Raw genomic sequence first — 26,942 nt, 5'->3', positions numbered from 1 at the left:
ATTCATTTGCAGAACCTCTCGAAGAGTTGATATAGCTGATTTTAAAAAGCACTCCTCTTCTGTTCTCCTGAAGGGGGTAATTGTGTCATGTTGTTGCACTGAGAGAGATTACAATCTGTTTATTGTGTCTCATATGTGGTTTATATGCTCCATATTCATTATGATGTTTTTCAGCACTTTTATGTCTTTATCAAAGTACAAAAAGGGTGTAACAATTGTGAGTAAACATAAAACTGTAATCGTTTTGCCTCATTACAGTTACTCATGCTCATCTCTACAGGTGTGTCAGTTTGTGGTGGCGGTTAATGGATTGAATGTCCTGAGTCTGGACTACAGAACTGTCAGCAACCTCATCCTGACTGGTCCCAGAACAGTGGTCATGGAGGTTATGGAGGAAGGGGAATACTGAAGACGAGCTCACAACCGCTCTACATGTTTTTCTGTTCTTCTCCTTCTCTGGTCTTTCCTCAGTGAGTGCTTAATGGAATGTTCAGAGAAGTGAACTCCTGATTCCGTTCATCATTTTGATTCAAACTCATTAGTTTAAAGAGCATGACACTAATCTGTGCCTCCCATTGGCTCCTCATTGACTGTTACCGGTCCATGTCAGCTGAGATTGTAACTGGACAGATTATAGGGGAAAAGCAGCTGCCAAATATCATTTTTAGTAGAACCGCAGTATTTAAAATACTCTTGAAAGGTAGGTTTGCAGGACCAATGCCAAACTAATACATGTGTGCCATTCAGGTGAGAGCACAATTTAGTGCTCTTTTTCGACTGTTTCCTCATTCAGAGTTTAGGCTTTGACTTTTCAAGAGTAAAAGAATTCAACATTGTGTCAGGTATCTTTTTTTAACTTTGGTTAATTGATCGTAGTAGTGTGGTTATTTTTAAATAACTATTTTAATCCCTGTCATGCTTGCCGGGACTTATGTATATTGATAACCATCAAAATGCAGGGGACAACCAACAACAGCACTTACAGACTTTCAATGAAACTTAAGAGTGAATGTTTAAAACGCTAAGCACATCTGAAAGATATGCTGTTGTACTGTAACTCGTGTCTTTTTTTAAAAAGTGTCTTGTGAAAGTAGTTCAAATTTCCTGTCTTTTGTCTAAATGCCATCAAGAAGGCAAGTAGTTACCTGTAACTTTAATGTTAATATTATATGACAACATTAAAAATATTACTCATAAAGTGTTACGGCAGAAACACACTCTACGCAAGTACACCTACGCTCTTGTGTGAGTCTGGCGGAAACAAGCTGCAGTAATGTTACTTGAGGGCGACAGAGTTGCATTAATATCTCTGACTTTAAACCAGACGTGTTATTCAGTTAAGTAGCCATTAATTAATGAATTAGAATGAAAAAGAAATTGGCTGTAAAAAATACAATTTCTGCTCATTTACCTTATGAGATGAATTGTGAATTGCGGCAGTCTTGGTCAGGCCAAAGTTCCTTTCAAGGAAAATAGTTCACTCGGCGGCCATATTTGTAACACCTCCGGGCAGCTATTTCCAGAGATTGTATATTATAGGGAGATGAGAGGGTCTGTATCTCTTACCATTGGAGAAAGCGTAACGGCTATCTTAATCACGTGTGACACCTCTCAGCCTATTGTGTAATAGCAGTAACATCAGTGCCTGCCGTTTAAAACTCCTTCCCTGCGTACCGCCAGAGGTGGAGGTTTGGATTAGCCGTTATGCTTTTTTGGCTAAAGGTTGCAGGCTTGCCTTACAGTGGTTTTGGCTATTTCGGCAAAGCCACTGTAAGGCAAGCCTGCAACCTTTAGCATGGCTTGTTTTACAAGCATGTTTTACACTAAACAATACTTTCGTTGCGAACTATATGTAGATTTTAGCTTGATAAAAAATGTATTTTTTTAAGAGAAGGCAGACTAGGGAATGATGATGTCACTGCCATTACACGATAGGCTGAGAGGTGCCGCACGTGATTAAGTTAGCCGTTACGCTTTCTCCAACGGTAAGAAATGCAGACCTTCTCATCTCCCTGTAATATCCAATCTCTGATTTCGGGCATCCAAGACCAAGTCCTGTCTATTTGAATGGGGGAATCCTGAAATCCCCAAAACTGCTATTAAATAACACAATTAAATAACATATTTCATATCAGCAACAAAATCTGACATGAACCGTCCCTTAAATGTTGTTTCTTATGCTAAAATAGTGTTAAAACGCGTATTTTTCAGTCTAGACGAGCCAATGCGCATGTGCAATCCTATGCGCGAGTCTCTGGTTTCTATGGGAACCGGAGCCTCTAACAGCAGCTACAGTGACGCAATGACCTTGTCAATCAGCGATTAGCTCTTTTACTTATAGAAGGCGGGACGTATTTGCCATATTGTGCGTTGCAGTTTCTCCCATTCATAACTAATAGGAGTGAACAGCCTTTCTATATCTATAGACTTTGGTCAGCCCCAGCTTCAGACGTTCTTCAGAACGTTTTGCTATCATTCTCATTAAAGGGTTAGTTCACCCAAAAATGAAAATTCTGTTATTTATTACTCACCCTCAACACCCGTAAGACCTTTGTTAATCTTCGGAACACAAATTAAGATATTTTGTTGAAATGGCTCAGTGAGGCCTCCATAGCCAGCAATAACATTTCCTCTCTCAAGATCCATTAATGTACTAAAAACATATTTAAATCAGTTCATGTGAGTACAGTGGTTCAATATTAATATTCTAAAGCGAAGAGAATATTTTTGGTGCGCCAAAAAAAAACAAAATAACTACTTATTTAGTGATGGCCGATTTCAAAACACTGCTTCAGAAGGCTTCAGAGCGTTATGATTCCTCTGTGTCGAATCATGATTCGGATCGCGTGTCAAACCGCCAAATCGCCATCACGAACGTTCAAAACGTTCCATGGATGTTTTTGTGTTAACTTGAGAACATATTAAAGATCATATAACTTAACATTCTATTAATGTTTTTGTTCAAAACTTCGAGAGAACCTTGTCAGAACGTTAGACAAGTCTTGAGAACGTTGTTCGCTGGGGAGACATTTTGGAACACAAGTAGGCTACGCTCCTGCTTTCACGTACTTGCATAGAGTTGTTGTTTTTTGGTCTTATTGTTTTAACTGTAAGACTTACTGCAATGAAAAAACTTAGAATAGTCATAGAGTAGTAGTGTGTTTATAGAGTATAATGCAATAATAAGACAGACAATTAATTGACTCACCAAATTTTAGTTTTAGAAATACATTTGTAATACTATACAAGGATTTATTAGGCAAATGGGAAATATACAGTAGTGCAGTATGTGCGAACTCCCGCATGTGTATTGCTAAGTCATCTGTGCAAGAATGACACAATATGATATCATCTAGTATTAACCTATGTGCTCATCTTCCACACATTCCTCACTGCAGATACTACATTTTTGCAGGATGATCATTGTGCAATTGTACTTATTCGTATTGATGAGAACGACAATAATATTCACATGATAATCTTTTGTTTTAATGGAAAGTTTTAATCTTCTGCCTTAATGACCTGTATTGTGCTGCTAATTCTCACGGCTGGTCACGCAACGTCTCTTATTATAAAGGATATACCATGTCCTCTATTAAAGACAGTAGGCTAAGTGAAGATTTTGGGGGTGATCATGACAATCATCATCAGGGTAGTCTGTTAAATACTGGTCCAGATATGTGCAACATATTCCCCACTTAGGGGAAGTATAAGCTAATATAATAATCGTCTATTCTGAAATAGAATGTAAAGTAGAGTTTTATTCAAAACTCTTTGAGTGTAACTGAGTTCAATGCACGTGTCTGTACAAGGAAGTAAGCTCATGGTACCATATTGCCTATTTGTATTTCTTCGTGCAGCTCTAAATCATGATTATGTGTGTTTTGATTAATGGCTTATTAAACGCCTTGATTTCATTAAAAAAACTTCTGTCTTCTGTGTCTTAAATCCACATAATTCACACAAATCTGTCTATGGCACATGATTTTAGATAACATATTTTTATATATTTCTAATTTTATTTTATTACAAAATATTATCTGTAACAAATTTTCGATCTGACATATGGACTCCACAGGCTATAAAACTTAAAATATTCTGTTTATTTACATTTTTAAATTAAAATTGAAATGCCAGATTTGTAAAGTGGCCTCAGACTTTTGCACCCCACTGTATACTATTGTATCAAACTGTATCTACCACATATTCATAACCAGAAACAATAACCACATTCACTTTGTGTAAAGGGATGACGTAATGCTGTTGACTTGAATAATTTAGGTTTTCTAGTGCCACCTGTTGGTTAAAGATATTTTGCGCATTTTATTAACATTCGAGCTCCGAACGTTATAAACAGCCTATAACTTTTTAAAATTAAGTTGCTGTTAGATTTTTTAGATCTTCATTTTTTGGTGGGCTCATAGTTCTTTAAGGTTCAAGGTTCTGAGTAAAAATGCTTGTCCAGTTCTATGTCGAATCGCTAGAGGGCAGTGTTACTCTATCCCTCGTCTAATACGACACATTCGCTTCTCTTTAGTTCTGTGGTATTAAAAGTTCAAATATTGTTCGTCAGCAGCCAGCACAATGTCAAGATGTCATTCCTTTTAAAATAAATTTACCTTCTGAGGAATCTTCATTGTCAAAAACAGGTTGTAAATGTTCCACATTTGTTATTTCCTACCAATATGAGACAATACATCATTCCAATTCCTATTAAAGCGCTCTTCTGTTTTAGTATATTAATCTTACCTGTTGTCTGAATGAAACATACTGTAACAATATTATTTTTCCTCCTTTTTACTTAAAGCACAGCTTAAGTTTACTCTGGCTGTAGGAGTAGACGATGTGAGTGTTGATAGAATGTGTGTGTTTTTTAAAGCAAAAGAAGACCTTGGGTAATTCCCTTCTCACTAAATGAGGTAAGAGCAGACAAACAGACTTTTAACCTCTGTCTTCAGTCAACCATCCCCCTGTTAAGGCTGTTACTCGGGTTTAATAAGTAATACAGAATAGTTTTTTCTCTTTTAATTGTTGAGAATCTAATGATCTTCAATCATTTTAATCAAATCCGACAAGATAATATTTACGAGATGTGATTAGAACAGATATCAAATAAATCATGATTATTGTGAATTAATTTAATGGGAGACTATAAACTATGCAAAAGAACAGAAGTGCAACCAGTGCATCGTTCATCTGCAGAAACATATCTGAAGTGAAGATCAAGTGCTTTAGATCAGCCACATTTTTCTACTTAAGTGACCATGCAAAGGTTTATCTCCTAAAGCAATGTTCTGCTGCTGATTCCCTGAAGTGGGAGGGGAAGGGAGTCTAGATGCTTTCTTAGTTCAATAGGCCACACAGTTCAGTGACAACTAATGAATGAATCTTATCAGATGCCAACTGCTCCTTCCTTGGTAATCCCTCAGTCTTACTCCACAGCTCAAACCTGCTTGTTTATAATAAATAAATAAAAATACATTGCCATATTACTTTTACAAATTGATATTGTCAGTGTTGTCATATAATATGCATTTATCTACTTACCTTAATAATAAATAATTCATTATTATTCTATAGAGCCACGCCCGTTTTAAGCGCTGCTCTCGTGTCTTCTTCGGTTTGTGTTTCCACAGTGTGAAGGTAAGATCTTACGAATTTATGAATGAACCGCTCGTTTTAAAATCTAACATTTGTTATGACATCTGCTTCAAATATTACAATGTTCATAATAACTTTTGTTAACTCTACAATAAGTAAATCCACTTCACTAGCTAATTACTCTTTGACAGTGATGCCATAGAAATATACAGAGCTACCGCACTTGTTTTTTTTTTGGCACATAAGGCCTCACAGAGAGAACATGAGAAAAATTTGGATATTTCTGCCTCATTGCTTCCGAGTTCATATTGTAGAAGAAGTCTCAGATCTCAGGAAATGAAGACCACTTTTATGAGCACAGAACATTGCCCAGACCATTTATGCAAGATTGACCAACAGCACAGTTAAGCACACTGATTACCTTCACAGACCGTCTGTGGAAAATATTAACCTTTTGTGTTAATGATGAATCTTTTGTGAAACCTCCTCACGGGCGAATCACAGTAAGATGAGAGGACTTGCCAAATCTTAAAAATAAGTCTAACAAGGGCAAGACTCATCATCCCCTTCATACTACTCAAAAAAAGTCTGGAAAACAGCCAGATTTACATGAATATGCAAACCCGAGCTGTATTCCATGTCCTTCCAAGTTTGCTAAGGGATGCCATAGGCCTATTAAATAAACACTGAGATAAGCATACTCACAAATGGTTACTGAAGATAAAGAGGCTGAAATTTCAAAGATCGATATGCGCTGGAATAGTCCGTGCCACGGCCGTGACCCCTGCGAAGCCTGTGAGATTGTTAGCATTTGGCGTTTTTTAAAACCTTTATTCCTAAAGACCTTTGTTCATCTTTGAGAGGTGTGTCTATTTTGCTACCATATGAATCTCTGCAATTCAAACACTGTGTGTGTGAAAACTGCCTTTATGTGCAAGCGCGCATCTGCTTGTCTACATGAACTGCTCTTTCCTGTATCCCCAGGGTCTTGCAGACTCCTCAACGCCATCATCTTTTGCCGTATCCCACGGTTAATTAGAAGTCGCTGAATAATATAAGGTTCCTTTGGAGCCTGCTGAATGAACCCACTGATTAGCCCACAATGCCTCATTACGCTTGGCCTTGTCATTTGGGAATAAGCCATTCAGAGTTAAAGAGCTTACAGCCACTGCATATCGGCATCCAGGTGTCACCGTTCTAGTCCCGCGCCGACTGTACATTGAAGTTGATAAATGCCGTATATGCTGCAAGCTGGGCTGCTTTCAATGAGCCATTTATTCTGTGAATAAGATTTTGAAAATCTATAAGATTCTCTTAACTTTGAAATCAAAATGTCCTCTTTCTTTTGAAGGATGAGTTTGCGGTAAAGTGCTGTAAACATTCCTGCACTATAAGGCTCAATAATAAACAAGAGACCTGTCCTCGGGAGAGATTCGAAGTAGTTTGAAACACTTTTCAGAGATATTTACATAGTGTCATTGGTTGTAAATTGCTATTCGGCAGTCGTATTTGTTTGTACTGAAGTCAACAATGTGAACATAAACATAGATTAAATTAGCATAACCTTCAAAATCATGGTGGAGGATCATATGGTGGGGTTTCATGAGCCCTTGATCATCTCTGTAATGTATTTACTCATCAGATGAGTCATGCAAATGAAGCGGTTCATTCAGACTGCAAATCTGCAGTCTCGTGGGAAGTGCTGCCATTGTGATGGCCCATGGCAATCAAATAATGAATAATGATAGTCAAATATTCTTTCATCCCCATAACCAAGCAGTATGCAATGTGGATTACAAGAATATGGTTCTGGACAAGAGAACACCTGTTTAATACTAGTGTGAATTTGGTGGATTTCTACAATATCGAGGTGTTGGGTAGTGCAGAGGACTTCCAAAATAACATTGCACTCTGGAATCTGTCCAATCAGCAACCTGCACACAGTAAGAAACATTTCACGCACAGTCTCACACATCTTTCACATCTCCTCATTTCAACACGTTTTGTGTACATTCAGATAGCTTTGTTCCCTGCTCAACTTGGACTGATAGGCTATAAGAAGGTGCAGGTGTTACTGAAGGGATAAAAAGTTATTCCAAAACGTGTTTGGAAATTCTTCTCAATATGTTAGGAGAACATATTAGAACATAGAACACAATGTAATACAATATGTTGATCAATATAGGCAATTGAAAAGAGAATGGAAATACATATTGTTTTGAGATAATGAGACCAATTTCTAGGCTTTTTACATTGAATCTACAAGCTGGGCTGAATCCAGTGTGTGATTTATGGGGTATTTAGGGGGGGTCTCACTCTCCCAATTAAAGTTGGCATGAAACGGAAGTTACGATAGTCTTTTTTCAACACTGCGTATATCCGAGTGGAATGGCTTCTCGAAGAAGAAGAAATTATGAGTCTTGATTTGGTCCATTAGAAATTGATTGGATTGTTGTCGTTTACTGTTGTAGTGTGTGATTGAATAAATCAGTTAATAAATACTGCAATATGACTTTGCAATATGACTATGTCAATTTTGATTTCATGGCTTTAAGGTTTGAAAACCTGAAAAGAAGTAACAAAAAGCTTTTATGTATGTGTTATAAATGTATGTAATACATTTTTTATTCTGGCATGATTTTATAACATCATACATCAACATAGTGCAAAATAGTATTAAAATTATGTGTAGAAGTCATTGCTTTGTTATGAGAAGGAATGTCCGGAAAAATTTATTTCATTGATGTCATTCGGAGTAACCAATATAAAGGTAACATTTTGGATCAAGTCATGCGGACAGTATCATGTGACATCATTCAGACACCTGCAAAGGATCACATGGTTGTGAAGCAAAGTAACTAACTCTCTTTTAACTAGCTATTTGAAAAATTAATTTTTCACTTGCTCATACGTAGCCTATGTCCCGAAACATCAGGTCATTCGCTATAAAACATGGAAAATGTTGTAATATTTGAAAAACTTGTACAAAATACAAAATTGTTGATTGTCCTTTTGTTAGCATTGTTTGAAAATATCATCATTTGGTATAACCAAATGTGTCATTTGGTAAAACCGAAATTTTGCTTAAACCGAATGACTTTTTTGGTGACAAATCTTGCAAAAAATGACAAAAACAGTGTTAATTGATTATAAAAACAACATAATCTCATTGTTAACACTTAATAAAACTTCAAAATTAATTATATCTCCATTATGTTTTTTTACACTTTTAAAATCTTCTTTGTCAATGACCCATATCTAGCCTATAGTTTCTGGCGCTATTGTAGGCAACAAAGTATAATATTGTCATTATTTGTCACTTTGTTAAATAGTTATTTAGGCTACCTATATCACACACACACACACACACACACACACACACACACAAAATGTTGTTTAAAAAGTTTGGTTAACTGTGACAGGGGCGGCAAAAGTCTCAGACAATACTGACAATAATTCCTATAAAATCAAATGTAGCTGAATAATTGCGCACATTTATGATTCAATTAATCTGGCTTAATAAAATATCATCCATCATCCCGGTGTAGGCGTTATGATTGTTCATTACAGTTGCATTCCCTTGAAATGTAATGAAAATGGATTTTTTTTGGCTGCGCTGAACAGCCTCCGTGTAGGCAGGATCAAGTATTTGAGAAGGGCTCTTGATTGTCGTGAGATCATTCGTCGTCTGTCCAGTGGCTGCAATTGGTCGCATGAACGTTTTTTTTTTTCGAAGACTCAAGACTAAAGGATGAAATGAGGTGCAGAGCTGAAGAGCTAAAGGAATGGGCGAGTAAGGACAGACGAAACACGCACACGGAGAGCGCTGTGATCTGTCTGACTGACGCCAAGAGAAGATACGAGTGAAGTCTGATCATCACAAGACGCGGGAATTTGGATCACATTTAGATCAAGAGGATTTCACTGAAGCGAATGGTGTGAAAGGTAAGACTGCTGTATGATTTATTCTTTTATACTCTCACTTAATTCCATTAGGCTATCTCATCTGCGTTTTATTAGAACAACACTGGGAGAATTAGTCTAGAAAGAGCGTCAAAAAGACGAAAATACTTGCGACATTTTTTCACTATTTTGCCACTTTACTTTGTATTTTTATGTATTTGCTTGAATGTGTCTTAAAGTATAATCTCTTTTTGTTCTATTCATTTATTACACCCCATATAGGCTACTTTAAAGTGCGTTTGAGGGCATATTTAGCCTATATTTTATATTATTTGCTCGTAAAATATTTCCTCAACTAACGTAAACAGAAGCACACAGAACTTATAGTTTAGCCTATATAGATTTCTAGTTCCATATAAGTTTTGTAGCCTATTATTATTATTATTAAAAATCTAGGGGTGTCCCAAACACCTCCGATGCTCAAAGAATATAGGCTACTTGATGTATCCTACATCTATTTTTAAATTTAGCGCGTTTCATCTTTACTGTGTTGTTGAGAATAGAAATGAAGCCAAGGTGAGTGCTTGATGTTTATTTCAGGATTCAGGATTCAGTAGCAGGTGAAACAGATAGAAGAGAGAGAGAGAGAGAGAGAGAGAGAGAGGGAGAGGAGGGGGGGATTTATCAATGCATTGTGGGCTCTACTTTTATATTTGACTGATATGAAATGCTCAGTTCCTTAATAGCATGCCTTTTATCTAATTTTACAGAATAAAAAAGCATGCTTCAATGCAAATTACCAGTTAAATATTGTGATGGACAACCATGTGCAATCCAAACAAGGTTTATTTTAAACAATGTCCATTTGAAACTAGAGCATCGTATTTTTTCCCAAACATATTAGTTATAGAAGAATAAGTCTGTGTCACAACAGCTGAGGAAACCTGATTTACTGAACTACATACCATAGACTGCAGCTAACCAGCATAATCTCTTGACCCTAATTTAGACCACTGTTTAAGTTAAGTGGGGGTGCCCTCTTGAACAAGCCTGGGCGGCTTCCTTTCTAAACACACGTCAGCCTTCTTATCCGACATGAATGACAGGAGCTGTAGTGTCCTGCTTGTTCTCAGGAACAACAATGGTCCTCAGGAAGCACTTCTCACTGGCTGTCCATCAAAACTCAACAAAGTCTTTACTGTTCTTGACCCACAGAGACATCCCTCCCTCCCTGTGTTTCTGAAATCCCCCTGAGGCTACACGGCTTCAGTGAATTCCTCCACTCACTTGCTGTTTCTGTCCCTCTGTAGGTTCAGGGCAAGGCATCACTCACACAGCTATAAGGATGCAGGTGTCGGGATCGAGGATTAAGCTGTGGTGTCCGCTTATCTCGCTGGCACTGATTCAGTTTTTCGCCCCTGTTTCTGCTCAAGGTAATTGCTGTCTTCATGGTTCTGAATTGGCATTTTGCTCTGGTGTATTGTGTCATTGTGTAAAATATGAGATGTTGTCCTTATCATTCAGTGTAAAATTTTGAAGGCAAATGGTTAGGCTACATCTGATTGTGATTTGAAAAAAAAAGAAAAAAAGAAAAAGGAACATTTGACCCTTCATGCACTTTTACATCTCCTAAGAGGACCCATTTCAGTGTAATGCCTCTCAGTATGAAGGTAAAAAGGGCTAAAGTGAGTCTTGAGGGTTTTAGATGGGATAGAGATGTGGAAAAGCATTTAGACTAACATCAGAGGGGACCACAATGATAATATCCCTCAAGGCAGCTTAAAGGCTTAATTGGTTGCTCTGTTTGGAAGGAGTTTCACATTCCTCCCGGGCCCTGGAGTGAAAGGTGGAGTCTGGATCATCATCTGGAGTGGGAGTTACTGTTCGGAAGATAAAGTTTGGATTACTCTCTGAATTGTTTTTTCACTCTTCCTCCCAGACCAGCACTTGTGTGATGGGCAGGTGTAGTTTTTAAATTTATGCCGCCTAGACAGGTTATTTCCATCCCTAAAAGCACTGAAAGCTGTTGTTGCGATTTTAAACTGCGCAGTGGTGCAGCTGAATAGGAAAAAACAAACTAAAGACAACTTTTAGTTGAAGGAATATTCTAGGTTTAATACCAGTTAAGATGAATCAACAGCACTTGTGGGATAATGTTCATGATTACCATAAAAATGAATTTCTACTTTTTGCTCCTTATAAAAAAGCAAAAATCTGAGTTGCAATGAGGCATTTACAATGGAAGTGAATGGGACCAATCCATAAATGTAAAAAAAACCTCAATCACTGCTTCTGAAATCACATACTGAGTTGGTAGTATGTCTGGTGAAGAACTTGCTTTTTGACTGTTAAAAAAGTATGTTCTATTTCTATATAGTATTAAAGGGTTAGTTCACCCCACAATGAAAATTCTGTCATTAATTACTCACCCTCGTGTCGTTCCAAACTCGCAAGACTTTTGTTCATCTTCGGAACACAAATGAAGATCTTTTTGATGAAATCTGAGAGATGTCTGTTCCTTCATTGACTGCCTTTGCAACTGACACTTTGACGCTTCAAAAAATTCATAAAAAGATCAGAAAACTAATCCATATGAATCGAGTGGTTTAGTCAAGATTTTTTTTAAGAGACTTGATTGCTTTATATGACGAACAGATTTAATTTAGTCTTTTACTCACATGTAAACATCGATCAGCGAACATAAGCAGAAGATCAACCTAACCCGAATGACACACAAGTACAAACCTCTTCCAAAAGCTCAAACGTATCGCGTAACACACAAGAGTGAACCTCATTGGTTAAGTAGCACATTGATTTGAGCTTTACTAACATTTATTATTGATTAATAATGACTTATTTTTGTGTGGTTCCTTCACAATCCTATTGCCTCGAAAGACATAATTCAGGGGACCTGTTACCACAACTTAAATAAATGCGTGGTTGCAAGTTAAAAATTCTAATTTATTGTTTTAATTAAACCTTTTAAGCTGCATTCATTATTTTGAAGAGTTCTGTTGACATAATAATGTTGATCATTACATCAACTTAATATCATCTGTAATTTAAACTCAAATTTCTGCATTAATTGGCTTTTAAAAATAAAAAAATAGGTTGTAGTAACTTAATGAAATTGTCTTGCTAATTTCGGAAATTAGGCTGTGGATTTCTAGTTTCCTGCAAGTTTTTGTGTTTACTATTGTGCTGAAGAGTAGATACATGAAGGTAAACACTACATTGACTCTATAAAGAATGACTATGCTAATGCAAATGACAAGTAATATCTTACTTGTTTATTAAATATACATGTTAAATAAGTTATGCTAGCATGTGCTATGATAGCTGTTGATTTGAACTGAAATAGATAAGATTGATTCATTCCAGGGCTACAACTATGGTTTGAGTAATCAACTTAAAAATTTGTGTTTATGCTACAAATTATTAAGTTCCTCTAACTCAATGTAGCTTTTTGAATGTAAATTCAAAGTTCAGTGCATGATTTGTAAACTACAATATTTTGACATTTGCATCACATAACCAACTCCATATGCATGGCTGTTCTGACATAGTAAACTTGCTCGGTAGCTCACCTGGTATGGCAAATAGATATCTCATGTTTGCTTTATCGGTTAGATTTAGAGTAGTCTCGTGTAGCCAGACCTTCAGACTGACGGCAGAAGGTCTGGACTCCATAGCAGCTTTCATTGGCCAGGGACCACCCAGAGGCTGTCTGACTGACATGTAAAGCAACCAATCACAGTTTGTTTTGTTCAGCGTCATGTTTAGGGGCATGAAAATCTAAAGTCGATGTGCCTACAATAATGGACCGGCGTGTACAACTCTTGGATGTATTTTAAACAGTCTGTTCTGTGAACTTCGCATACTTCACATACATTTGGAAAATCCAATCCCCGAAGTCCTTTTGAATTCAAACAATCATATGACGACAGTATTGTTTCCAGTTTTGCGTTCCATATGGATCAGACGTTCAGCCAATGGTCTGGGGGGTGTAAAGTCTGAGCCTGAGACTAGGTTTAGGGTAGAGTTTAGTATAGGTGGTACATTATTATCAAACTCAATAAAGCATTAACCTTTTAGCGCCCATCACTGAACATTTCATTTCAAAACTTCAAAAATATGTACAACAGCTAATGTAAAAAATTTATGTGAAATTATTTTTTGTGCTAATCAACACTATGCCACAAATCAACTGAGCTTAACTTAGCTTTTTGAACCTGCCATATATATTTAACATGACACAGACATATAGAAAGCGTTTGTGTTTGTGGGTACTTGAAGCGTTGGAGTGAAAATGCTTGCAATTGCTGACAATGCCCTGCTGAGAATGAATGGGCAGAAGCAGACAGTGATACAAAAGCATTTTGAAGCGGTATGATGAGACATTATGAGAGTGTTTTGGAAGGGTATTTATTGTGATGAAGTTGTGGAAAAATGAAACAAAAGAACTGAAGGTCAATCTAAAACAGGCTGTCTGAAATCCTGTCAAAACTCTCCAGCAGTCAAATGCACAAAAAAAAAAAAAAAAAAAACACATTTACAGTTTTAAAGTAATTGTTGTTTGGATGTACATGGGCAGTACATCTCATTACAAAACATTTAATTAAACTTTTTGTAATGTATTTTTACACATTGAGAGGTTGGTCAAGTTTCCCTGATTTTCATTTGTTCCTGCTGCTAAGATCTGTGGAAATTTACGTCAGATGCAGCATACTTTGACGATTGTAAAGTGCAGAATGTTTTTGACTGCACCCGCTAAGTAAAGTAGACATTAATATTTTAATTCCCTCAACAGCATTTTTTGAATTTGTTCAAAACAAGTGTGGAACCCTCTGACAGGTGAGTCATTGGAAGCATGATGATAAAAGGACACAGTGGATTTTGGAGTAAAAACTATGTGAGTGTCTCCAAAAGGATGAAAGATAACCACATCAAAGACCTGCGGATTTGTGGGTGCGCGTTCCTAATATACAGACAGATACAGGACTTCCTGCTCGTATTTCTCCAGTTTCAAGTTACAAGTCAGCACTTGTCACCCTTTAACTACCATGGCCATTGTTCTTTTCCTCGCCCTCAATCTCTACAGGATTCTGTTTGGCAGAAACTTTAATCATCAAAAGCCAGGAGGTGTGGATACCTGGGTTTGCTAAGACAGTTTTCCAAGGAATATTGTCATGATACTGCTTCCAGAAATCTTTGTTTTTTTTTTTTTTTTTTTTACACGATGAATGTATTATGTTCTTCTTCATTATTCATGGCTCGTGAGCAGAGTTTTAGCATCTCAACATTGATGGGTTTACTTTCTGAATTGTAACTTGCATACATTTTTCATCTCTCATGGTGTGCAGTACTGAGCTGGCACAACATCTCACTTTCCCCCTCTATATTCGTACCAGGGTGGTTACTTTATACATGATCCGTTGTGAAAATGTTCCAAATTCTCTAGATGGCTGGATCTATATCAGTACTCATCTCATCCCACTCACATGAATGAATAAGAATTATTACTGTCACTTTCCATGACACTGACACTTGGGTGTCCCGTGACATTTTTAAAGCACATACAGTGGGTACGGAAAGTATTCAGACCCCCTTAAAATTTTCACTCTTTGTTGTATTGCAACCATTTGCTAAAATCATTTAAGTTCATTTTTCCTCATTAATGTACACACAGCACCCCATATTGACAGAAAAACACAGAATTGTTGACATTTTTGCAGATTTATTAAAAAAGAAAAACTGAAATATCACATGGTCCTAAGTATTCAGACCCTATGCTCAGTATTTAGTAGAAGCACCCTTTTGATCTAATACAGCCATGAGTCTTTTTGGGAAAGATGCAACAAGTTTTTCACACCTGGATTTGGGGATCCTCTGCCATTCCTCCTTGCAGATCCTCTCCAGTTCTGTCAGGTTGGATGGTAAATGTTGGTGGACAGCCATTTTTAGGTCTCTCCAGAGATGCTCAATTGGGTTTAAGTCAGGGCTCTGGCTGGGCCATTCAAGAACAGTCACGGAGTTGTTGTGAAGCCACTTCTTCGTTATTTTAGCTGTGTGCTTAGGGTCATTGTCTTGTTGGAAGGTAAACCTTTGGCCCAGTCTGAGGCACTCTGGAGAAGGTTTTCGTCCAGGATATCCCTGTACTTGGCCGCATTCATCTTTCCCTTGATTGCAACCAGTCGTCCTGTCCCTGCAGCTGAAATACACCCCCACGGCATGATGCTGCCACCACATTGCTTCACTGTTGGGACTGTATTGGACAGGTTATGAGCAGTACCTGGTTTTCTCCACACATACCGCTTAGAATTAAGGCCAAAAAGTTCTATCTTGGTCTCATCAGACCAGAGAATCTTATTTCTCACCATCTTGGCAAACTCCATGCGGGCTTTCATGTGTCTTGCACTGAGGAGAGGCTTCCGTCGGGCCACTCTGCCATAAAGCCCCGACTGGTGGAGGGCTGCAGTGATGGTTGACTTTCTACAACTTTCTCCCATCTCCCGACTGCATCTCTGGAGCTCAGCCACAGTGATCTTGGGGTTCTTCTTTACCTCTCTCACCAAGGCTCTTCTCCCCCGATAACTCAGTTTGGCCGGACGGCCAGCTCTAGGAAGGGTTCTGGTTGTTCCAAACGTCTTCCATTTAAGGATTATGGAGGCCACTGTGCTCTTAGGAACCTTAAGTGCAGCAGAAATTTTTTTGTAACCTTGGCCAGATCTGTGCCTTGTCACAATTCTGTCTCTGAGCTCTTCAGGCAGTTCCTTTGACCTCATGATTCTCATTTACTCTGACATGCACTGTGAGCTGTAAGGTCTTATATAGACAGGTGTGTGGCTTTCCTAATCAAGTCCAATCAGTATAATTAAACACAGCTGGACTCAAATGAAAGTGTAGAACCATCTCAAGGATGATCAGAAGAAATGGATAGCACCTGAGTTAAATATATGAGTGTCACAGCAAAGGGTCTGAATACTTAGGACCATGTGATATTTCAGTTTTTCTTTTTTAATAAATCTGCAAAAATGTCAACAATTCTGTTTTCTGTCAATATGGGGTGCTGTGTGTACATTAATGAGGAAAAAAACGAACTTAAATGATTTTAGCAAATGGCTGCAATATAACAAAGAGTGAAAAATGTAAGGGGGTCTGAATACTTTCCGTACCCACTGTATGTAACATTTTTAGAATAATTTTAATAAAAAAAAAATCAAACAAATATTTTTCTTTAATTTATGGGAAATATAATTTTATTTGGTCCCAAACCAAATAGACCCCAATAGGGGCTTTCGCACTGAATAGTTCTAGAAACTCAGTTATAGCAACTAGCCAATAGGATAGTTCCCCGAGAACTAATTTCTCTCTTGAGCCACGTTCCTGGTTGTATTCGCACCAGGAATAGGAATTCTGAAGTGGCCAGCGCTGCATTTACAAAAGCTAAAAACCAGTGCATGGAGGATGCCGTGATTGGAGCTGTGTCTTGTGTCTTGGGTTTCGTGATAACGGAGATGGAATGTAAACACATAATTTATGCGGCTGAAAGAGCAAAAAGTGGGGCTAAGAGACTAAATCTCCTATGACAACTTTCAGTATTACATATCATCGAGGCGGAGAAAAGAACACAAACCTGCAGACAACAGATAAATGCCGATATTGCTGTTGTCCATGTTTTTATGGTAAATATGTTTACACAGCTTTTTAAAAATACCGGGTGACGGTGTTTGACAAGCATTTGACCAATCAATGTATACTTACATCACTGATAGTTCCTATAGAGCTGGTTTAGACCCTACTCTGAAGTAGGAGCTAATTTAGTTCCCCCAAAAAGTGTTCCTAGAACTAAAATCGTTCCTAGTTCCTGCGGTGGGAACACGGCAAAATCCAGGTACTTCAGCCAATAGTTCAAGGAACTATGAAAAGGTTCCTCCGGTGCAAAAGCCCCTAATGAGTGATCGCTTCATGTAGGCTAAACTTTTTTAACCCTAATACTTCCAATCCTGCTTTCTGCTGGGTAGTTTTCACTTTAGAAAGATAGAAGCATTGATATGCGTTTCTATATATGCTGATTGATGGAAATGAGTCGTAGTTCCCCAAAGACACATATTTGGACTGATTGTGGTGTGGGCGTCCATGAGAAGATGCTCACTTCACAGGAAACCCAGCAGTGTTCCGTCCCTCAGGTTGGTGTGCCAAGATCAGTTTTATGTCTTCTCTCTGTCTCCTGAATGCCCTGTTTCCAATAGTATTGACCTCTGGGTTTTCATTTTCCTTATCTGCTTGTGCCAAGATGGTTTCTTCATATATAATTTATGCAGCACTTCAGTTTCTTTCTCTGGGCAGAATTGTTGCATGTGAACTATATAAGAACAGAGAAACATGATTAATCAATGTTTCATTACCATACATGTGGGATGTGTGATGTTTGGGTGTGGTGATTTCTCATAGGGCTAACACACAGTTTTAACAACTGATTATGGCTCAGAAGGGATATTTTTATGATATATAAAAATGTTTAGGATTGAATTATGAAAGATGACCCTTAATCAGTTGTTTATGGCCTTAGACACTCATAAACCTGAAGTAATATGCTTTGTTGAACTGTTTAAGACTTGTCTTCCTCTTGAATCTCACTGGTATTTAGGATGCTTTTGATAACAGCAGAAAGCTATGCTTTTGACCTTTAAAAGTCACATTCTCCTCTCACTAACCATCTTGTCATTTTAAATGAGACAATAACTCTCAGTTTCTGATTTTATGTGCATTTTGTCAGATATACAATAAAATAATATTATATAATCACAGATTTGCACAGATTAATATAAACTTTAAAAATGGTCATTGCTAATGAAACAAAAGAGTGAGAATATGACTTGAAACATACCTTTCAGTAGATTTGTATGCAATTACAAAAAAATATTTTAGTTTTTTTGTCATAATATGCATATTTTTTATTTAATAATTCCATTTTTTCCTTTGTAGTTCCAGTCCCAAGAAGACTTCGATTTAAAGTTCTGAGTGCAGGCAAGCTACTTGTCTCATGGAAAGAACCAAAAGGAGAATATGATGGCTACAAATTTATATATAATACTGAACCAGGTAAGAAGCAATGTGGTCAGTCAATATTATGTATATATCTGAATGTAGTGGTACTATGTTTGCACAGTTACTAAATCCAGTATTAACAAAATACAGTTTCTGTTTTAGTTCTTTTGAGGCACAGTTTTTTCTCTAAATGCATGCAAATGTAGTGTCAGGCTTTCTTCACTTCCCTCTGTGAGCTTCAACAGATGTATTTGTTAACCTTGCCAGATCTGAAGGACTCTTTGTTTCTTCACATATTTGACAATAGTCCTTGTCTGGGACTTGGATACGGCTCCCGATAAAACATAAACAGCCAAGGTCACTCTTTGGTTTTATGTCGACCAGGTGCACTAGCCATCAGTTCTGTAAACTTGCCCCTTTGTTAAACGCTCACAACCCCCTTTTCTGGGGCAATAATGAACCATGTCTAAACTCGTTGTTTCTTAGAGCACATTCCAGAACTCTGTGTATATTAGGCCTGGGTCCATAGATATTCATCAGCCAGTTAGACACTCCCAACAGATGGGAAAAGCTCTCGTTTCAATTATAGCAACCCATTTGCTGTGTTTTTATGTGCAAAGTGGCATTAATGGGCATGGCAATTCTCTCTATTGGACAGAGTTGAGATATTAAAGTGATGGAAAATGGCCCAATGAGGACAGGTGATAGTTTGCATCAGAGCGGGTCAATGCGACTCTGTTGTGATTGAGATGAGGAATGTCTGGCTGCAATGTCTGCCCTACTTGGTCAAAATCATGGAGGTCAGACGGAGGTTACTGTCAGATCCAGCTGCTTTTTACAGTATCTGATGTCAGCTGTGCGAAGGTCCAAATCCCACAACAAAATTGGCATCCTGTAGCAGGGCTTCAAACCAAAATAAATAGCAGGGGTGCCATTGGCTTCTAAAATGATTTTTTACAAAATGTATTCAAAAATATAGAATACTGAAGCTGATAAAGTTTGCTTTTGTTTTAAACAGTTTACTCAATGATGTTCATAACATAGATGCATAGCATGTAAAATATTTTTTTTATACTTGATATCTGCAGCAATGTTAGAGGAGGCTGACAGCAGGTCATAGTCTGCATGGCACTGCGTGATTTGTTCCGTTGATTTAGTATATTATTGTGTAGTTGATGTGTGAGATGATATCGCATTATTAATTACCACACCATTGAACATGCTGTAATCTTTTTTCAAAATCTTTTTCATCAATAGCAATTCACTAGGGGTGTAATGAGATCTTGTGCAACAAAATCTCGTGATATTAAAATGTGACGATACATTGAAAAACCATTTAATTCAGTTGGATAACGGTCGCTTCAGTTGTAAACTATTGTAAACGTCTGCTCATCCAGCACGAGCTGCAGAGTTGCACACAGTGCAGCAGGAATTACAGTTCACTGATCACGTGACGAGAGTAAGCCGAGATGACTGACAAGACCGTGGCGGAGGTTTTCGTTGCACAACAGAGCCTAAGCATCGGATAAAGGTCTTATTTTGTAGAATGCATGCTTAGCACCACCGCTCCTTATATACAGATTATGTGTGATCGCAAATTCAAAAGCAAAACACGAGCTCCCTGATGCATGCAAATTAGGCTACGTACAATAGCCCATACAATTTTTTTATTTCTATGTTCAATTTGTGGAAAGGAGTTCAATGAAGAGATCACACACAGCCTCAATCAGAAGTTCTGGAAGCTCATAATTCATGTACTGTAATGTCTGAAGAGACTCATGTTAAATCATACAGGAGAGAAGCCAGTCAGTTGAGTTTGTGGCAAAACCTTTTACAGTGCTTGTATATTGTTGTCTTTTAATGCATATAATAATTCATACTCAGAAAGTAGAACAGAAATGACATTTATTACAAGATGATTATTTAAAACATTTCAAAATGCACCTGCAGACTATTTTTCCAGTCATGAATTTTGTCACTGTGGATTTCTTAAAAATACTGTGCAAAAATCTCATCTCGTCTTATTCTCGTGAACCCAATCTCATGTCTCGTCTTGTGAGCCAAGTGTCTAATCACACCCCTACAATTCACATATCAGCCTTTCTGAAAAAGTAGTTGTACTTAGTATTCATTTTCTTTAGTTTGATGCTATCATTCTAGTGGAGTTATATTTATATGATGCAGTCTTGTAAGAATAATTTTGCTTGTTTGAGAAAATGTAAATTATGCTTCCCAAACAAGGTTAAAACAAAGTCATGTTTCACTGAGGAAATCGGTTATGACTTTGAGCGATTCGCTTTTTGAGTCTGATTCAAAGTGCTTACTAACAAGGCTGTTTCATGAATCTTTTTGATTGACTCATCAAAAGAACCGGTTCATAAGAGTCATTTTATGTGAATCGGACATCTCAGCTCGTGCTGTGCTCATGCAGGAAACACTAGGTGTGTTCAACTGGTGCTGCCAGACCGATTGGTGTATGACATCAAAGTACCGCTAGAGCAATTAGAGAGCAGACGGCTCCGTATGCTTTGGAATCACGGTACTTTGATGTCATACACTGATTTGTCTGCGCAGCGCCACTTCAAATACTACGTACTCCAGTGAGATGATATAAGAAAAAACTGCAATCGGATGCACACAAAGGTATATTTTGGCTCAGGGCATATCTATGGAACTTTCTATTATAGATTTCCTGGCTTCAGAAGTTACAAGTTTTCCATGAGCACAAACAAAATAAACTGAATAAGTACAAAAATATTTGATATTAGGTTTTTAAGTAAGTTTTTCTGTTTGACTGATGCTGCCTTCACGTGCTATCAGAAATTTGATAATTCCCACTTCTGAAGTTGTTATTATGAGCTCATTGCATTCAATTCAGTGGAAATGGCAGGGCGTTCATGTACTATTTTTACCTAGGAAACTCGTATTTACTCTAATTCTGGGCGCACGTGAAGGCAGCATTATTATGTTCAGCAGCAGCTGTGGCCAAATGTGAAAACACACAAATTGAAAAGCACAAATTGATTTCACATCTATTTTTAGAGGTAACTATAATCTATTTTCCCCTCAAAAGTCTTTTGCTCCGCTCTTTTTAAAAATCAAAGCGGGAAGGGAGACATTTGCTTGTGACGCAGTGATTCTGTCCTTTGGTCTCATTTAAACAAATGAGAATTGGAGTTCTTTGATGTTGTCGTGAGAACCGGTGACAGTTTGCTGTCTGCAGCAATCTTCTTTTACTTTTCTATGAGGCGTGATGTGCAAAGTCATCAGCAAACTGTGGCTCTCCAGTTCTGACTCTCTTTGCTCTGAGTCTAACCCCAATCATGCTCCCACTGCTGCTGAATAAGCAACTTCCACTCCACTTCGATTGATCTCTCGGTAAGCCACGAGGATTTTAATCAGGATCATTGGTCAGAGATCTGAATTGCAGGGGCAGGCTTCTTCATTACATTGAGGGATTGTCATACGAGTGTGCCGCTGTTCAGGCATGACTGATTCAAGTGCAATAAATTTTGGCTGCACTTCTAGTTCATCACTATGCTTTTTTGGGCTATTTTAAATCATCCAGTCCCTTGAAGGGATAATCCACCCAAAAATGAAAATTCTCTCATTTTCTCACCCTGATGCTTTTCTAGATGTATATGGCTTCATTCAGTGGAATGCAATTTGAGATTTTTAGAAAAAATAATCCATCTCTGTGATTCCATATAATGCAATGGATGTAACCCTCACAGTTGACGCTTCAAAAGACACGCCAGCTCTCACTGGCTGCGTGTTTGTGTCATGTTTTCATAGGCCATGTGCTCCTGTTTTTGTCATGTTTGGTGTGAGCATAGGCTTGTCATGTTTGTTTCTATGTGCCATGTGCTCTCCTGTCTATTGTCTTAACCCTGCCCATTTTGTTATCTGATTATTGGTTTAGTTGCCCTCCCTTGTTAGCCACCTTGTTTGCTGCCCTATTTATTCTCCTTGTGTATGCAGTCGTGTCCCAGATTGTCATTGTATGCACCCCTTGTGTTCTGTCTCTGCTGAATCAAGCCCTGTCTTGCCAGCCTTGCCTTGTCAGTTTGTTTCATAACGCTCTTACGTCATGCTTCACACATGCTGACGTTTACGTCATGAACGCATGTGTACATGTATGACAGTTTGCCGTGGTTGCCATGGTTTAAAATGTTAGTATTTTTCTCACACACCTATCATTTTGCTTCAGAAGACATTGATTTATTAACTAGGGTCCTATGGATTACTGCTGTGTTCATCAACCTTTTGACCGTGTTCAATTATTTTTCAAAAAATTTCTGTTTGTTTTTATCTGAAGAAAGAAAGTCATACATCTGAGACAGCATAAGGGTGAGCAAATGATGAGAGATTTTTCATTTTTGGGTGGAGTATATCTTTAAGTTAGTGAAAGTTTTTTTTTTTTTCTTTTCTTTCTCAGTTCACAAAATTGCTAAAAGCAAACATATCTTTGAAGTCATAATCCCAGACTTTGTCACCAGGCAAGGATGTCATGAAGCAAGAAAGATGAGTTTGTGGCCAAGACCTTTTTAGAACAGACCATTTGTCACTGTCAATACTGCAAACAAACTTCATGAAGTTGTTTGCTGTGCAATGGCCATAAAGCTTCCACCCACGGATTGTATTTGGGTGATAACTTGGCATCAAAACGTGTTAGACCAGTATTATTCCTCCTCTGGCTCGATTTGTGGAAGAGTAGAGCAAAGCTGTTTTGGACAGATTGTTTAGCAGGCTATTTTGGATATTATGTGTTTGCTTTTGCATCTGAGAACTAATTATGAACATGCTTATTATGCTCAATTCAATTTTTGAAATCTTTAATGGACCATTTATCCATGTACCAGTTTGTCAACCAGACCAGACTTTTCACCAAGCAAATACTCAGAACAGACATAATAAACTATAAATTGATAAATTCAGCATTAAAATGGCATTTTAGCATTCTTTATCCATTTGTCAGGTTGTAAAAATATGTAATTGGTCATTTGGCAACTTTTTGGCAAAGTGTTTCGTTAATTTATTATTTTATAGTGTTCCCTCTGACAATGCATTTAAAGGGATAGTTCACCCAAAAATGAAAATTTGATGTTTATCTGCTTACCCCCAGCGCATCCAAGATGTAGGTGTCTTTGTTTCTTCAGTAGAACACAAATGATGATTTTTAACTGCAACCGCTGCCGTCTGTCAGTGGTATAATGCAAGTCAGCGGGAACTTGGACTATAAGAGTAAATAAAACAAGACAGACAAATCCAAATTAAACCCTGCGGCTCGTGACGACACATTGATGTCTTAAGACACGAAACGATCGGTTTGTGCGAGAAACCGAACAGTATTTATATCATTTTTTACCTCTAATACACCACTATGTCCAACGGCATTCATCACTCGATTCGTTTGGTCTGATCGCGCTCTGACAGCGGCAGTGATGTCTCGCGCATATACTTAAATGAGAGCGAGACATCACTGCCGTTGTCAGAGCGCGATCAGACCTCACGAATCGAGTGATGAACGCAGTTGCACATAGTGGTGAATTAGAGGTAAAAAAAATGATTTAAACAAACTGCTTGGCATTGACAGTCAGACAATAAAGCACTGGTTTTTATAGGTTTCTGAATAGAAACAGGCATGCAAGACAGTGCATACTAACCATCCTCTCTCTGATTTCTATGATTTGTTTCTGATGACAGGTGGGGAAACAAGTGAGTTGCAAATTGCAAGGGGAGAGAATAAAGCAATAATAAAGGATTTTAATCCCAGGAAGGAGTATTCAGTCAAGGTTATAGCTGTGAGTGGAAACCTGCACAGCCGAGCACTTCAGGGAAAATATACTGGTACGAAATACCTTTTCTCTTTGAAGCAATCCCACTGAAACAGATTGCAAGTGAAAATAATGTGTTTGATTGTAGTCTCCCGTGTGTTTTACGACAGTATTGAAAAATAAAAAATATTGCCTTGAAATGAACAGCTTCAATTGTATAGAGACACTGTCTATAAAAAATATTTAGGGCTACATGTTTGCGATTAGTTGAAATATTGGTGTAGATATATATATATATATATATATATATATATATATATATATATATATATATATATTTATTGATATATGTATGTCACAATAGTTTGGACTTGTTTAATCCCTTATGTCTCTTCAGCAGAAGACCAGAGCAGTGATGGAGACACTACTCAACTTCAAAAACTGAAAGAAGCTGGACCTGTGGAAGAGGGCAATGAGATCTCAGGAGGTAAAGCCAAAGTTTAACCTCTACAGTTGGAAATTTTGGACAGACGTTCTTTTTTATAGCTCAGGAGCCTTTATGAGGTTCTCAGAGATTTCAGATTTGTTTCAGATTTTAATAGTCCTTAGGAGGAATAAACGTAGGTCAGTTATTTCATATAGTAATAGACAACCTGTTCTCATGAGAAAAAGCAACTATGAACTGCTGATTTCATATGAAGATTGGGATGTAAGCAGATTGTATGAAAACATATGAATGAGGTCTTGCATATCTTAGGAATTCATCACAAATTTGTCAATGCATATTGAAATAGATTGAGAGTGTGTTGGTAAAAGATTGGTAAATTGATGGCTCAGGTTAAAGGATTAGTTCACCCAAAAATGAAAATTCTGTCAATAATTACTCACCCTCATGTTGTTCCAAAACCGTAAGACTTTTGTTCATCTTTGGAACACAAATGAAGATATTTTTAATAAAATCAGAGCTATTTCTGTCCCTCCATTGACAACTACACAACTACTACTTTGATGCATCAAAAAGTCCATAAAGAGATCGTAAAACTAATCCATATGAAATGAATTAGGAAGTGGTTTAGTTCATTTTTTCTGAAGGGACACAATCGTTTTATATCGCTTTATAACAGATTTAATTTAGGTTTTTATTCACATATAAACATTGATCAGCGAGCATAAACAGAAGCTCAACCATACATGCTTGACGTGTGAGAACAAACCTCATTGGTTCTTATAGAAGCTCAAACGCGCGGCGTAACACACAAGAATGAACCTCATTGGTTCTCGCGCATCAAGCAAGCATGCTTGAGCTTCTGTTTACCATAGCTGATGAGTATGTTCATGAATGGTTATAGGCCTATGTGAATAAAAGACTAAATTAAATCTGTACAGCATATAAAGCTATCTTGTCTCTTAAGAAAAATTGGACTAAGCCTCTCAATTCATATGGATTAGTTTTATCATCTCTTTATGAACTTTTTAAAGCATCAAAGTGGTAGTTGTGTAGCTGTCTATGGAGGGTCAGAAATCACTCAGATTTTATTAAAAATATCTTCATTTGTGTTCTGAAGATGAACGAAGTCTTACGGGTTTGGAATGACATGAGGGTGAATAATTAATGACAGAATTTTCATTTTTGGGTGAACTAACCCTTTAAAGAGATAGTTCACCCAAAAATGAAAATTTTGTCATCACTTACTTACCCTCAAGTAAAATATCTTCTTTTGTGTTTAACAGAAGAAAGGAATTCATATGGGTTTTGAACAAGTTGAGAATGTGTAAATTATGACAGAATTTTTGGGTGAACTATCCCTTTAATTTCTCTCTGGTCTTGGGAAAATTCGTTGAGAAATATTTGAGTTCATATTGAAATCTCTGATTTTTGATGGCAATCTTTGGTTTCTTAGGAAATTTGAACAGTTTGTGATGTTGTTGAAAGCATGTGAGGCTCTTTTTCTGCAAGATATCTGCAAGATGAGATATTAAAAAGATCTCTCTTGTGATTTTTCTTTCCTATGGGTTCTTCTCTCTTGTGGGTCTCGCTTTCATCTTTCTTTTCTATGTCACTTCTTTCTTTTATCTAACTTTTTAACATTATAAGCAATATGAATTTCCCCATGCGGTCTTCTGAGACTTATTATTGCTGTTTTTCCAGTGAGAGCTGCCCTCCTGTCAAGTTATTTCATCCACGACACTGTCAATGAAATATAAGAACCCAAACTGGCTGAAGTTGCAGAGGGCACCTCTCTGTAGGTCCCATCTATGCCAGGTTTAATGTCCCTGGCATACTTGACAAAATGAGCATGTTCAGGGAGTCAAAGTCAAAGATGATGTTCCTGTCTGAAAGTATCTGATGGAGTCTCTCAGGGCCAGACCTTAGCAACAACTCAGTCAAATATCACAGCAATTTGTTAAAATTCTGAAGGTATTATGTACACAAAAGTATCCATGCTGGATTTTTGACCAAAATGCAATGTACCGATGAAACCGAGAAGGATGAATGTGAGGATAAGGTTACTGAGCTCATGGTTGACTTGTCTCCAGCCCCTCTCAGTTAGCTTTTTGCTGGACTCAAAAGAGAGATTTGGCTTTGTTTAGATGTGAACACTGATGTTT

At 37.5% G+C, this 26,942-nt stretch overlaps 2 protein-coding genes across 8 annotated transcripts in view; both read left to right on the top strand.

The window, feature by feature from the left end:
- deptor (DEP domain containing MTOR-interacting protein) overlaps positions 1-2,445 on the top strand; it is a 38,967-nt gene extending 36,522 nt beyond the window's left edge. For both annotated transcript variants that reach the window (XM_048152429.1, XM_048152428.1), the window contains one exon: positions 281-2,445. In XM_048152429.1, coding sequence (XP_048008386.1) covers positions 281-409 — 129 coding nt within the window. In that variant the 3' untranslated portion in view covers positions 410-2,445. The remainder of the gene's footprint in view (positions 1-280) is intronic.
- A 6,687-nt stretch (positions 2,446-9,132) lies between these two features.
- col14a1a (collagen, type XIV, alpha 1a) overlaps positions 9,133-26,942 on the top strand; it is a 168,931-nt gene continuing 151,121 nt past the window's right edge. For 2 of the 6 annotated variants that reach the window (XM_048152201.1, XM_048152203.1), the window contains exons 1-5: positions 9,133-9,546; positions 10,815-10,937; positions 18,493-18,609; positions 24,262-24,405; positions 24,730-24,819. In XM_048152201.1, the coding sequence (XP_048008158.1) occupies positions 10,850-10,937; positions 18,493-18,609; positions 24,262-24,405; positions 24,730-24,819 (439 nt within the window). In that variant the 5' untranslated portion in view covers positions 9,133-9,546; positions 10,815-10,849. The remainder of the gene's footprint in view (positions 9,547-10,814; positions 10,938-18,492; positions 18,610-24,261; positions 24,406-24,729; positions 24,820-26,942) is intronic. The other 4 variants (XM_048152198.1, XM_048152199.1, XM_048152200.1 and 1 more) reach the window with 4 other exon arrangements.

The sequence above is a fragment of the Megalobrama amblycephala genome, linkage group LG13, assembly GCF_018812025.1.
Source record: "Megalobrama amblycephala isolate DHTTF-2021 linkage group LG13, ASM1881202v1, whole genome shotgun sequence".
Taxonomy (NCBI): domain Eukaryota; kingdom Metazoa; phylum Chordata; class Actinopteri; order Cypriniformes; family Xenocyprididae; genus Megalobrama; species Megalobrama amblycephala.
This window is presented reverse-complemented; position numbering and strand designations above follow the sequence as displayed.